The 14,574-nt window shown below is 53.5% G+C and overlaps 1 protein-coding gene across 7 annotated transcripts in view; it reads left to right on the forward strand.

Annotated features, from left to right (window-relative positions):
- Window positions 1-14,574, forward strand: part of LOC144153871 (GATA-binding factor 2-like) — a 357,267-nt gene that overhangs the window by 302,960 nt on the left and 39,733 nt on the right. For 4 of the 7 annotated variants that reach the window (XM_077685602.1, XM_077685607.1, XM_077685606.1 and 1 more), the window contains exons 3-4: window positions 6,661-7,302; window positions 7,872-8,039. In XM_077685602.1, coding sequence (XP_077541728.1) covers window positions 6,661-7,302; window positions 7,872-8,039 — 810 coding nt within the window. The remainder of the gene's footprint in view (window positions 1-6,660; window positions 7,303-7,871; window positions 8,040-14,574) is intronic. The other 3 variants (XM_077685603.1, XM_077685604.1, XM_077685609.1) reach the window with 2 other exon arrangements.

The raw sequence follows: 14,574 nt of genomic DNA on the forward strand, positions 1-14,574 counted from the left end.
GGCCGACGACGTCTTCTCCGTCGTCCGTGCGGCCTGACGTAGGTGACAAACTACCGAATCTTAAATGAGTGCCAATGCTTTGCGTGTCTATTTCAATTGTTCAGGCTTTCGCGGATAATACTAATAGCAGTAATAATAATTGTAATAATAATACTGGCAGCGCATTGCATACACGCAAAGCGATTCGAACCAACTATAGTAAAAGCAAACGACGCACAGGAACGAAAAAGCACGCTGCTGGTGAATAAAGCGTGGATTACGTGAGTAAACACGTACGGATTGCATAAGCTCGTAATTGAGTTGTCCTCACGCGCAAACCTACAAATAAAAGACACAATTCCGCAAAGATTCGTCGGCAGTCAACGGTAGACCTATTGTATAACTTAGATCGCCAAGCAGTGATATCACGGCGCCGCTATCAGCTCCGCGATTTCGCGTCGGCGACACACGGGCGTATCGCTCTCGCGGAACGAACGGACAGGCGTGCGGACAACTGTGCTCCGGGGACCCCAGGTCGCGGCCATCCGTCACGTCGTGTTTTACGACCACACGCACACACGCACGCACGCACGCACACACCGGCGAGCACACACACACACACACACACACACACACACAGTGTGGATGGATACACACGCAGCAGGGCCAGGTCACGTGAGCGAGCCAATCGGCCCGATGGACGCGTGTATACGTGCACGGGTTCATCCCGAGGTAGGCTCTCGCATGCACGTACTTAACGTCGACGCGATAAATGGACTCCGGAAGGTCCGTGAGCACGCCCGCTCTCGCGAGTGCGGGTGGTGGTATACACACAGGCGCTCGCGCCGTGTGTAGCTGCAACAGCAGCAGCAGCAGCAGCCACGGGAGACAAATAGCCGCGCCGCGCGGCCGCTTTTGTTTCTCCGGTGTGGTTCTCCTTCGAGGAGCCATGACTGGCAACCCCCTCCTGGTGAGAAAGCCTGCTTCAACGAGTCGTTAGGCTATCACCGATGACGGGATGTGCGTCCCTAGCAGTAAAAATGTTGATAAGAAGTGCTGACTTCGACGCGATTTCATTCGCGAATCGTTTAAAGGGACGGCGTTGAAGGAGCACTGCGGAGGCGTTATCTCATCTTGGTGTTGTTGGCCTGCGCCCTGGCATCGTGCGCGCCGCTTCCATGGGCTCGGCATCGGGGGAAATCCGAGTCCGAATTAGTAGGCCGCCGCCCGGTGCAAGGACGGAAGAATACGGCGCCGGCGTGGGCGGCCGGTATTGCACAGGTCTTCTTCCCGCGCGCTCTCTACCGATGCTGGTTAACGCGTGCCGCACAAAAGCCTACACGCGAAAGCTCGTTCCCACGACTTTCGGGAGGCCTGTGTAGCCAACCAAGTTATGGAATGCACCACCGCGAGGAATGCTGCTGACGTAGTGGGTTTCACAGTAAGGTTGGCCCTGTAAGCCGGGGCTTTCTGGGCAGTTCAAGGCCTGTATGATCGGCGCTCGCACTCAAAATGAACGCTTCGCATTCTCGTTGCGTAATGGAAGCGTGCTATCACGCAACGAGATTACCAATGTCAACTTGAGCTGCAGAGGGACGCTTCGTCTTGGACGCGGCGTACTGGAGTGCTTCAGATTGATTTAAAACACTCGGACCTTTTGACTCGCAGCAATCGTCTTTCGCACGGGAGTCTACATACGACCTACAATGTTCATTTCCACCCGGAGTAAAATATGCTGACTTCGCGCGCATTAATGGGCAGAAGTCAACGTTTCTACTCAGAGCGTACACGCGTCAAACCATGCATCCAGCAGCGACAAAGGCACGCTGATTATAACCTAATAAAAAGATAACCGATTGCTGTCTTCATACAGTACGCGCCTGGTCGAGGGCAGGATAGTAATTAATTTTTAGTGATTCATTTTTATAATGACCTTCGACACCTACTATATCCAGAGGAGCGTAAATATATGCAGAATGGCTCTGTGGGAGAGTACTGGTCATTATTCTAGCCGTGCCAGTTTTGCCAGGGCACCAGTTAACCCAGGCCGCTGGCAAACCATTCATGGCCGGCTTTCGGCCAGTGGGAGATCACATGTCACAGCCGGGACGTCCAAGACGACAACGCGTGTCATTAAAATGATTTCAAAATTGCCAAAGCACACTTCACAAGTGCAAAGGGCGGCATGCGTGATGTGTAAAAATGGCTTCGAGAGCCGATGACTAAGCTTTATAAAGTGAAGCAGTGAGCGGGCATGAAGCAGACTTATGCTCCTTCGCCGACGTCCCCTGGTGTTACGGCCCGGCACGAGGCAACTTGATCGGGCAGCGCACCGCTCCTGTTGCGGGACAGGCTCGTTCGCAAAGAGAGATGGATGAAGCAAGCTGCGCGCGCCGCCAAAGGTCGGAGCGAAGACATTTTTCAGGCTGATCGCCGTTTCGAAGAGTTGTCAACCCTGCCGCCTCTGACCGGAATGAGAATTGCGGCAGCTCACGGGGCGAAGTCGCACCATCGTATAGTCGCTTACGTGCGCGCCTGAAAGGACGGGGTGTAAAAGTCGGCCATACACTGCACCTACATGCTCGTTGTTCTGGACAAAAAATCGGTGCTTGTTGGTGCGTTTCCACTATGCATTATAGCAGAATACGGTACGTGTCCGGCATCGGAGCAAAAGAAATCGCCCGTTCGTATGACATGGCGTCCACCGCAGACATCCCTGTTGTCATCATAATCATCATCATCAAAAGGGTCCGGGAGAAATTTTCGAGACAGGTTAACTCCTCATCTCCTTCACGATTTTGAATACCAAGTACGGCGTAGTAGAGCAATGCAGACCTGCAATCGAGAATGGGGGTCGCACGCGCGTCGTTTGATGACTTTCCAAAGCTTTCTCACTCACTCACTCACTCACTCACTCACTCACTCACTCACTCACTCACTCACTCACTCACTCACTCACTCACTCACTCACTCACTCACTCACTCACATGGTCCTTCTACCGGAAGAATACCAATAGGTCTTAGCCCGACCTAAAATAAAGTCTTTCTTTCTCTCTCTCTGTGTCGCACACACACCTTCGAGCGTCTTCTCAATCACTCACTCACACCGCGCATAACAGTCGAAACAATAAGACAACCTGAGCGCCCCACGCCTCACGAAGTTGCTAACACCACCGAAGAATTAACTTTTCCCGCCGCATTTGGTGTAAAGCGACCGCGGAGGACAAAGATAGAATTAAATAGAGCGAGACGTCGTAAGGGCTCCGCGACTGCACAGGAAACCGAAAGCGCGTATTCCAGGCACGCCAAGCTCTCACGGCTGCCGTCCAAGGAAGCTAACGCAACAGAGGACATTTCACAGGAGAGCACGTCGCCAGCCCTGCTCACCCAATCCTTATCCACTCTTCCCTGTTGTCCGCTATCTCTCGGATTCGGCCAGTTTCCTCTCGCGTGGGCATCGTACACGAAACGCCACCAAGGAAACAAGGCCTTTGCGTCACTTTCACAATTGCTGCAATAAGTCTCATTCTGTTTTGTCTGAAGGGTCGACGTTGGAAAACGTATTTGAAGAGCGGACCGAGTGAATACCGAAGTGATGACAATGTTGAGCGGTGAGGTGAAAGTTAACGCTGCCTTATTGTCTGAGTCGTGTTGTCTGTGTTTCAACTACGCCCCCCTCACGCTTTCTCCCTCCCCCATTTCGTCGTTTCCTGACTCGCCATGAGCGGCGAGTTTCCGTCTCCGCGAACGTCGCTCGAATAATGGCCAATTGGCTGCCGTAAATCCTGGCCGGCTATAGAGGCGCTGAAAACGTGCCCGCCATGGCCAAGCAGCCCGCTGCCGAGAGCGAGCACCACGCGCGCGTGTGTTGATGCATGGCCCGGCGTGGAGTTATATAAACGCGCTTTCGCAGCTGGTTGCATGCACGTCGGGAAGCAGCAGCAGCATCGGCGGCTAGTTCCGGGCCCCTCCAGTCGCCGGGACCCGCCCCGAATTCTCGGGCATCGCTCAGAAAGCTGGTGGACTGGGCGAGCGAAAGAGGCGCGCCTTTTAACCCGACACCGCGTTGCACACGGAGGAAGCTGCGCGCGTTGAAAGAGGAATTGGTGGGAGTGTGTTATAAACGTCGAATCTGCATAAGAAATGGAGCTATGAAAGACGCGGGGTGGGGGGCTATCGATGTGGGCCCTCTTGCGAGAAGCACCGAAGCTCCGGCTTACATAGCTAAAATGGAGGAACACCGCCTACAAAATTGTTTGCTTGGAGGTGGCAAGCATTCTTAAACAATTGCTTTCGGCTGCTCCGCAGTTTCGTTGTATACACAGTAAATGAAAACAAACCGGATGGGGAGTTTTATTTGGTGTATGTTTCGGTAAATCCTCAAGCAGTGGAATGTTTACTCCGTAGTGTGGAGTGTATAAAGCACTATACGCCTAAACACTCCGTCGACCAAGTCACAGTGTAAATACGAAGCGATAACATACCATTTCTCTGACCGAGGACAGAGTTAAGCACATAACCTCGAAGGAAACTCCTATTGCTAACTCGATCGTACTTTTTGCAATTCCGCTTTTGCCTGTGGGCACGCAGAGGTATGCAGGCTCAGTGGGTTTGTAACATTATAAAGTCCGAACAAAAGGGGCGTTGACCACGTTATGACTGTGGTGTTTCTTTTACTGTTTCTTAGTACGCTTACTTTCTTTATCATAACGTTCGAGGTTCGGTACTTCTGCCAAACTGCCGCTAAACATTGTCCTGGTTCGTGAGCGCTATTTAGTTGGCAGTCACATACATCAAGTGGCGCAGGATTTGAACCTCGTAAAGAACTAAATGTAATGCATCGGTACCATTTCTTTCCGTAACTTTCTAGGGCGAGAATGACGAATAGAAGAATAATAGTGCATGTACTTGACTGTGCATACTATTATAGCGAAGCTGTCTATGCCTCACGTGCGCCTCAGATCGCTATACCATAATGCACTACAGGAAGGCCAACTTTACTCAACCGGCTTCCACGAAGGGCACATGATGATGATCATCATCATAACACGATTATAAAACTCGAAGCGCCCCAGGAAAAACTGGTTGGTTCCTCTGCCATAGGAATCGGTAAAACGCGAAAGTGAAATGTGCAGCGAAATCTGCAGCTGAGCATGGTTTGCGGGTCGGCGGCTGCCTTGTGGGTGTGCTTGGCGAGCGACGTCCTGCTGGCGGGTCACTTCAAGAAAGGTGTACTGTCGTGATCTCCGTGACGGATATGACGTCAGTGAAATCTTGCTGTATCCCGGCATAAAACACTTTCGTGTTAAAATATAAAACCCGAAAACGAACAACCTTAAGTATAACGGACTCTTTAGTACTAAAATTAGCTTCCCCGCACGAATACCCTGTGTGCAGGGGTGCACCCTTTACAGGCCGCTTGCTTCGCTGTACTGGCGTCAGTTCCGTGACGGATATGACATCAGTGTAATTTTCGTGTATCCCAGAATAAAACACTTTTGTGTTAAAAAAAAAGGAGCGCTATCCGTGATCGGAATCGAACCTGGGTCCTGACATTTTGAAGTCGACGTCAATCTGAATGCGCCATTCGAAGCAGTTTGAAATTCGGACTTTGACTTTGACTCAGGTTGCATGGGAGGAAGCTTCGCGTTTTAACCGTCTGCCTCTTAAGAAAGGGACTTTGATTATTGCCACTACCACCACCACCAACACCACCATACTTCTCATAACTCAATGGCAATCCGCACTACACGAATCGACTACAACTGTGGCCACACCCCAAGAAGGTCTCTAACAGTTTACGATTACAACAACCGCGCAAAGAGAATGCAGGCCATTCGTCAAGTCATTACAAAGCCCATTATTCTGCCCTATATCCCCTCGCAGCACAGCTGTGAAAATTAGAGCCAGTGTGTCAGAGCACCTTGCCTCTTCTAGAAAGACAGCCAGGGGAGAAAGTTGCCGAGTGTTCTATATAGGCTACGCCACGTCCTTTTCGACCGCCGTAGGTCGCGCTGGAAGCTAATCTGGCCGCCAGCCGCGTCGCTGTAACAGTGATGGATCGCGTGATTGGCGATGGTAATAGCGCGCAGGTGGCACGTGAGGCCGTGAGGAAATTGAAACCGCTTGGCGCCGCCGGCTTGCCGCGAGCAAGCAAAGCTACCAGGATTGCCGCCGAATACGTCGTGAATCCCCGATGAGAAAATATAGGCCCGGAGGCATCGCTACTCTTGTGAATAGGATAAACGTATGCTTTGAGTTCCGATGTATGTTATTAGCTCGGAATCAAAGGCTCCCCACTTATACAGAAAACCGTTCTCTATCAATAACGCTGAAATATGAGCGGTGACACTTTGGTCGCCTGTAAGGCGCCAATCGACATTCTCAAATAATGACCTGCACCTGCTTCGCAGTCTAGTTTATCTCGACGCTTCTTGGACGACGAAAGTTCAGTTAGTTAACATAGTGGATTAGTATTAAAATAGTTTTCACCAGCCAATAAGTTATCTCGCTCTTCCGGCAACCTATTACCTTTCCGGTTTCCTGGTGTGCGTACTGCGCATGCGTCGTCATAGACGACTGACCTGTGGTAAGAGGGCAATCCTCATCTTTGCATCCAACAAGTGACTGCTGTGGCTGTATAGGGGCAGCATATGAAAATGCTCTTTCTTTTCCGTGCAGCCCGCGTGCCCAGCGGCCAGGTGTGCCGGCCGCACTTCCACAGCCCGCTGCACCCGTGGATCTCGGACACGGCCAAGGCGGCGGCCGCGGCGGCCGCCATGGTGCCGCACCACGGGGCCGCCTGGTGCTCCCCGTTCCCGCCGGCCAAGCCGCAGCCCAGTCCGCCCACGGCGCCCTCGCACTCTAGTCCGCACCTCTTCAGCTTCCCGCCCACGCCCCCCAAGGACGCCACGCCGGACCCGGCCGCGGCCGAGGCCCCCGGCGGCGGTGGATACGCGGCCTGCGACGACCACAAGCCCGGCAGCATGCTCACGCCCCTGTCGTCCTCCGGCTGCGGCAAGCGCGAAGGTAGCGGACCCTTCCCCGCCTCCTCCCCCTCGTACCTGGCCGCCTCCGCCCCGGGCTGCGGAGGCAAGGCCGAGGCCTTCTCGGCCGCCTCCCCTCCCTACCCCCCCTACGTCCCCCACCCGGCCGGCCCTTCCGAGCTGGCCGGCTACCACCACGGCTTCCACGCGGCGCCGCTTCAGCTGGTGGCCGCCGGTGCAGCGGCCGCCAAGCAGCACCACTCCTCCAACGCGCTCCAGGGACCCAACGGCTACGGCCAGACGAACAAGCCGCGAACCAAGGGACGCTCGAGCGCGGGTAAGGCACGCCGGCCTCTCTTGCCCCGCCACCGCCGACCGATGCACGTCGCACGCAGCAGCGCCTTCTACTAACACAGCCACTCGCCGCCACTAACGCACCTGCCGCCGCCACTGGTCCTCCACGTCTCATCAACGCCGTCGACAACGACCCCGGTTCCCTCTCCCTCCCGTCCAATCCTCTGTACGCTTGGTTCCGGGTTCAGATTGGGTTGAGGGCGAAGTGACGGACGCATAGATGTATAGTTCAGTTGCAAACATGGGTGCACTAAATGGGTAGCACACAGACGAAGTCTGGTTTTGGCACATCATGGAAGGCGTCCTGGCGGAACCTCTCCAGCGTAGTGAGTTGAGACTTAACTTTGGGCGCTGGTTAGCACTGCGCAGACAGTGATAGCCCCGGCTTCGTCCGTAGTGCGAGCGAACCCGTAGCCAACTGTTTCCCCTGCCGTCCCAGTTGGTTGTCCCTTGTCGTCCCTTCTTCCCGTGTGAACAGCGTGGGTGGCGTGTAGCAGAAGCAACGTCAGGGGCGCGCCTCGAACCCGCGTCGTCTCCGCTTGCCTCTCGCAGGCGCCAGCGGAGGCGGTAGCGGGAGCAGCTCGGGGGGCAGCGGCGTCAGTTCTCGCCGGGAACTGTCGCTGCCCTTCGCGTCCCTCGACCAATCCACGGCGCCGTACTTCTGGAACGGCAGCCAGGCGCTCGCAGCGGGACCGCGGTCTGACATCTCGGCGTTCGGAGGTGAGCGGCCGCCCGCCGCGCCCCGACCGCGGTCTTGAGGACGCGCGCGCGTTCATAGCGGAGAAAGCGTGGACCAAGGGCCGAGAGCGATGCCGCCTTGAGGTATACTCCACTCGCGTAACGGGCAGGGCACGTTAGGTACCTGTCACCATCACCTGGTGGCATACGCCGTCGTCCCGATTCGAAGGGAAGCCGTTAGTCATAATCATCGTCATCATCGGCAAAGCACGCTGCAGGTAATCGGGACACATGAGCCTCATTCACAAAAACATTGCCGATTTCTTCCGCGCAAAACAAAATTGCAACGGTCGGGTTTAAAGGGACAGACAACCGTTTTTTGTGGAGTGCATATTCTCTAGCTCATATGAAAGCCGGCGTTTTATAAACTGGTGTAATCGCAATAAATTTCTGAATGAACAGGCGGAAATAATTTGAATCTTTTACTAATATTTCTGATGTGTGAAAGGCGGCGCCATGTAGTGTATAAACGTGACACTACCGTGCATGTCCGAACAACTCCGTCAGGTTTTAACGTGTGATTAAAAAAACGCATAAAGGAGTAGGAAATGTTGCGCGTTATTGTTGTTTTAGCAGGGAAAATTTTTGAAATACCTCTTTCTATCTCACGCGCACTTATATGTGGCTATGTGGCCCATGGAGGAAAGAAAAGTGGCCGAACGGGTCACTGTCATGGTGGCCAGCATTCCTTTTTGGCGGGCCACGTGTGGCTGGTAGACTAAAAATTGCGATTTCAAAAGTTCTAGGGCGCTGTTAGCAAAACCGCTTCGGGTTAAGGTGTTTTAATTGATGCATTTTCATTTGGGATAAAGAAATGTACTAAAAAGACCGGTTGTCTGTCCCTTTAACCTTGGTTCCGTTGCCCGCCTTCCTGCTTATAATCGTAAAGCAAGACCTTATCGCGTAGGCGCTTCAAATGCTGCGACGATGCCGTTCCGCTGCCTGAGAGATTTAAAACCCATTCCCGTGGTATGGATTTGTCCATACGCCAAGGCCGACTGCTATTTTCTGTCTTGCTAGCGCCATCAGTTGGAGTACGCCTTCGAAACTGAAAACACGAGCCTCACACGCTGCTTTAACTACGCAAGCATTTTCGTCTGCGCGGCTTTAGATTAATATTTACAATGACTGAGTTGAAATCCGTGCGCACTCTAACGCTTCACGGCGTGCACCGCACACTCCCGTAACACATTTCCGATCCACCGGTTGTGCGTGAAATATTTCGCGGATATATCCCGTCGACGTGAGGAGTTTTCGTATTCGCAGTCGTCGTTATCAGTGCTCGATACACCCTGCGGTTGATGTAATCCGGTCCCGTTTATATACCGCAGATATATTCGCGCGTAAAAAAAAAAATTACGCCAACAAATCTCCACGACTTCCGCTCGGTGATATAAAAAGCGCGGACGAATCGAAAAGAAACACCCCATTAAGTGATCCCGATGCTTATTTCTTTCTCCGGGCGTAGCCGTATACCCGTAAATAGAGGCCACTGCACTCGGACGCCCCTTTCTCTGCAGTCTCAACGGCGCATTTTGTTTCTTCCTCGACGCTCATTCAGAGAGCACCCATTTTTTTTTTTCTTTCCACAGTGGCGGCCAACATCCGATCTCGCGATACCATCTCCTTTCGCCGCTAAGTTTCCGCGCATATGCGAGCGCTTTGCCAGCAGCAGCGACCGGCGCGGGAGCGATGCTAGCTCCTTCCCCCGTCTTTTTTCTCTCAATGAGGTTTCGAGATGGTCCGTTCACGACACCTTTATACTACTGAAGCAGCACCCCGCGGCGCGCTTCGTGATTTGGTGGCCCCTACTACTACTGTCTCCGGCGGCCTTCCTTTTTCAATGACGTCTTGTGGCGTTATGCGTTTCCGCAGAGAACCCCTTTGTGGCTGTGTGCCGCCGTAATCGTAGGTCTTCCTATTTCACGCTGCCATTGAGCGAGGTCCGAGAGGTACCGCCTGACGGCGACGTGCCCGGCAAACGTCGTTTATTCCCTCACTCGTCGGGCTCTCCCGTGGAAACGAGGGAACTGCATCCGTTTCTCAGTGTCTGGTTTCGCGCTGTATCGTCGGTTGAGGACTACTGCGGGCTCGTTCTGGGCGTCCACTTAGTCTTCTATTCTGTGATATCGATAAGATTTGCTGTTCGTCCGGTTGGCGTGGATTTCAGGGGTACACGTTGGAACAACGCTGTTTACGCGTTCAGAAATTGAGCGAGGGTGTTTGTGAGGTGTTATATGAATCAGTCACTTGGTAGTCAGCGTTAGCTTCGGTCATGTTAAAGGCACTGGCAAACCAAGAGCGGTGAGGTATTGGAGAGGGCCCCATGCTCAAGCTATTTCTGAATTAGCACTGCTGGGCCTTCGCTGTGGGCCTTCCCGCACCCGCCTTTTAGGCATAAGAACAAAACAGATGCATAGCCAGTCCGGAGCGTCGATCCCTATACTTATCACATCGCTGTGCTTTGGTTTGCCTGCTGCTATCGCTATCGCTGCACCTATTGGCATGCTGTCGCCATTGTTATACTTCTGGGTACAATATTGCTATCGCTGTACGTACTGGACTATCAGTGTTGCAACACCTATCGCTATACTTATAAAAAAAAAATGAAATTATTGTCAGCAGCGTTTATTTTCACTACTTTTCAGTGCAGGGTCATTAAGGCCATGCGTCATAGCAGAGCAAGATAACAACTGAAATTTTCTTTTCCCGGAGAGTTCCGCAGTCACTGTGCATGCAGCCATTTGTGATCAAAGATGGATGAAAAAAAAAAAAAAACGAGGTTTCTTTTTTGCCTTCATTTAGTTGTTCGCCTTGACTGCGTCGGCGCGGTTTGTCTCCACCAAATCAAGCCAGCCCACTTGCAATACAGAACCTGCGAGTTAGTCAAAAGAGAAATGTTGGCGCATTAAGCTTGCTCAGCTTCACCAAGTTCTGTGCTTGTGAGAGCAAAAAATTCTCCCCCGTGGGTTGCTACTTCTCTCACTCTACTACGGCTGTATGCGCGCCGGCAGTCGCTTGCGTAACGAGCGCGGAGCAATCTCTCTAAAACGCCGGGCTGAAAAACACACAAAGAGCTCTCGTCTGGTTTTATGCTCCGATCATGAGGCCGGGGCAAGCCGCCTCTCTCCCTTAGCGTCCCCCTCTCCCAATCTGCAGCGGGGTTGTTAAGTGAGGCCGTTTCGCGGGCGGCGAGGAAGAGGGCATGATGGCAACAGGCAACAACCACCGCACCGTCGCGCAAGCCAGCAAATAACGAAGAAGCAATGCAACAAGCATCTGCTCACGCACTTTTCTCGCGCTCAGTGAATCCAGCGGGCACCCTCGGCGGCGGTTCATCCGAGAGTCACCGGAACGATCGAGGAGTAAGGGGGCGTGCAAGGGCACCAACCAGAGGCGATGATGGACCCAGTGCGACCCTGGCTTTGGCCTGACCTCGTAATTGCAGGTTGCCGCAACAACGGGGGAGAGGGGAGGGGAGGCGAAGGGAAGGGATGAGCGCACACTTCTCGATCACCAAAGGGAGGAGGGGGGGAAGCGGGCAGCTCGTTTTGCCCGGCGTCGATCGTGCCTCGTACGAGGAGCGAAAAGCCTCATTTGCAGCGCTGCGGCAAACACCCCCGGCCGGGAGCCGCTGCGGCGTGCAACCCTGCTCCCCCCCTCCCCCCCTTTCTCTCTTTTTTTGAGTTCGTGATGCCCTTTCTCTCCCCCTCTCCCTCCCCCCGGGACCGAACACCGGGGCACGTTTCCAGAGCGGGCCCGATATCGTAAGCGAGGAGCTGTTTGCGAGCAAGGCGTGCGTCGCGTCGCCGAAGATCCGGTTGAAGAGCGTCCCGACGTCTAGTGGGGCCCGGAGAGCCTGGCACTCTCCAGAGTGCGAACGCGCTGTATCATTCGACCGTTCGGCACGCGCCCTGGACGGGTGAATAAGTGAAGTGGGAACGCAGTGGGACGAGACCGGTTTTGCCTGCTGCGCGTGGGAGTCTATTTGTCAGACGTGTCGGAACTCCGCCATGATTACTGTCTTCGCTTCTTCGACAATTGGTTTGCGAGGTGGTTGTAGCGAGGAAACAATCGAAGAGATGCGGAGTTGATATCGATTTCGAATGAAGCCGTAAGGATGAGAGATGTGGAGATCGCCGAGGATTCCTCAGCACCCCCCTTCCATCTTTCTCTTAACACATTCATTCACGCGTTAATGAAAACACCGCAACCTGCACTTCACCTAACAAAAACACCCTGCCCAGTACAGGTGAAAGTCACGATTTCTCGGGGCTCCACTCGACGCCTGCATATAATCATGCTATTAACTTTCTCGGCGTATGGGCAACATTTTTGCTTGAGTAAGACATAAAACACATCCGCCGCACTAAAAGGACCTCGAGGTTTGCATAAACCTTGCGCGGAGTGTACCGCAAATGTGTGATGATCCGTACGTTGATAGGAAAGAAAGCAATCTAGGACGACGCCAGAATAACTGGAAGGGTTGAAAGTGGATGTGGAAATTTGCATCGCACTGCATGGCAAAGCGTTATCTATACTAAAGACAAATGCTCAGGAGATCTCGCTGAGCTCTTGAGGATATGTCTTTTACGCATGCCGTTTTGCATAACGCGGCCTTTAATGAAAGTATTGCTTCGGTTACTGGAACCGACGCGGCAGGCTGCTGGGACTTGAAGTAGTTCCTCTTAGGTTACTGCAGCCGACGCTGGTCGTAGTCGTTCCCTGTATACGGCGATGCGCAAAAGCTGCGTATGCGCCACGCTTGCAGCAGCTGCCGGCGACCTCGATGTCGTCGCCTCAAAGGACAGGGCGCGGCTGCGGCGGCCTCGGCGCGGCTGCTGCCGGCTGCCTTTGGCGGCCGTTAAGAACTAGGTTACAGTCGGATAGCGGCAGTGTGAACGGGTCCAATAATTGCCCGATCATTAGTGCGCCCTTCTTCTTCTGCTTCCTCGCCCTGTTTGCTTTGCTGTACTAACCAGGCGCGCGTGCGTGCGCGGAAAACTAGGGTTCCCCCCTGAGGCTTGCAAGTCGGCCAGCCGTACATGACGGATTTGGCGTCTAACCGATCCAAAGAGGCTGCCCGATTTCGGAGCCAGTTAGCTACTGCCAGCTGCTCAGACACGCCTCTTCTGTACTCACAAATAGGCACCTCCACATCTCCTTCTCCCCCTCTGCAGAGCTGCACCCTTCGTATACGTTTCAACACCATAAACAGAGTCCTCGCAGCTTTGACGGCGAATTTGGCGCGCAGCGTGGCGAACGCTTGCCCCTTCCTGATCGTGTGAACGGCTCTATAAGAATCGCGATTAACTTTCACAGCCCGCGTTGCACAGGCGATCCGAGCTTGCCTGCATCCGTGAACTAGTGGTGTTAAGGGCCACCAAAGGCATCGAAGTTGCCGTGCGACCATGTCGTTTGCTCCTGAAATTTAGGTTTAGGGAAGAACGATGAGAGTGGTGGAAAAATGCACCACCAGCCAGTGAGAACTCATATATCTCGGTCCTTGCAGTTATTGTTTAACTGCACGTTGTTGCCACCACTCATGATAAATGCGAAGGTGATATGACAAATACCAGCGAAATATTGCACAGATGAGTCGCGTACCCAGAAGGCAAATTAGACGGACGGACGTACGGACAGACAGACAGACAGACAGACAGACAGAGAGGCACAGACAGACAGATAGATAGATTGATTGATTGATTGATTGATTGATAGATAGATAGATAGATAGATAGATAGATAGATAGATAGATAGATAGATAGATAGATAGATAGATAGATAGATAGCGTCTGATTGATCGATATATCGATCAATCAATTGATTGAATGGGGGTTCCTTCCTCTTAAAAAGTAGTACAGACACATCGTCTGTACTGTACCTGACTTCATCGAGTCCGGCACGCCAAGATTTGTGGTCCCTAGACTTCTTGTTGCAAGTCTGCCACCGCTGCTCGGTTGGAAGAGCTCGCGGCAGTAGGGTAAGGGGGGCGCCAAGCTCTGCTGGGTCTTTCTTGCATCTCTCGGCAGCAGCCTAGCGAGAGAGTAGGGAGGAGGTCGGCGCTGAGCTGGCCGCACCGGAGAGCGAGCACACACCGGCGAGAGATTAATAGCGTCGTCGGACAACGGGCCGAGCTTGGAATTCTGCTTTGTTCGGATCGCTCCGAGGGCAAGGGAGAAACCAGTTTGGCACGACGGCCGGCCATGTGCAGGCGTCCCTCGCATGTGCCTGCCTGCCCCGAACGGGGTCTCCCTCTGGCGCGCGCCCAGAGCAAAACGAGAGGAGAGACGACGGGCACGCGAGCTGAGCATTGCGCGCCGTGTAACGAGTGCGTGCGTGTGTCCAGTCGTCATCGCGTTTGTTGGCCGTGATCGACCGCTTCTTGACGATGCGCGGGGTGCGTGTTCTGTGTGCGGCTCCGTGCATGACGGAAGCTATCGTTCTTCGCCGCGGTTGATTGCTGCCGTGCGGTGCAAATATGGTTCGGCTCAATCAAACTCCGAGAAGGCAGGG

This window comes from Haemaphysalis longicornis, unplaced genomic scaffold (assembly GCF_048455015.1).
Source record: "Haemaphysalis longicornis isolate Haplotype H1 unplaced genomic scaffold, Haemaphysalis longicornis Haplotype H1 scaffold_9, whole genome shotgun sequence".
Taxonomy (NCBI): domain Eukaryota; kingdom Metazoa; phylum Arthropoda; class Arachnida; order Ixodida; family Ixodidae; genus Haemaphysalis; species Haemaphysalis longicornis.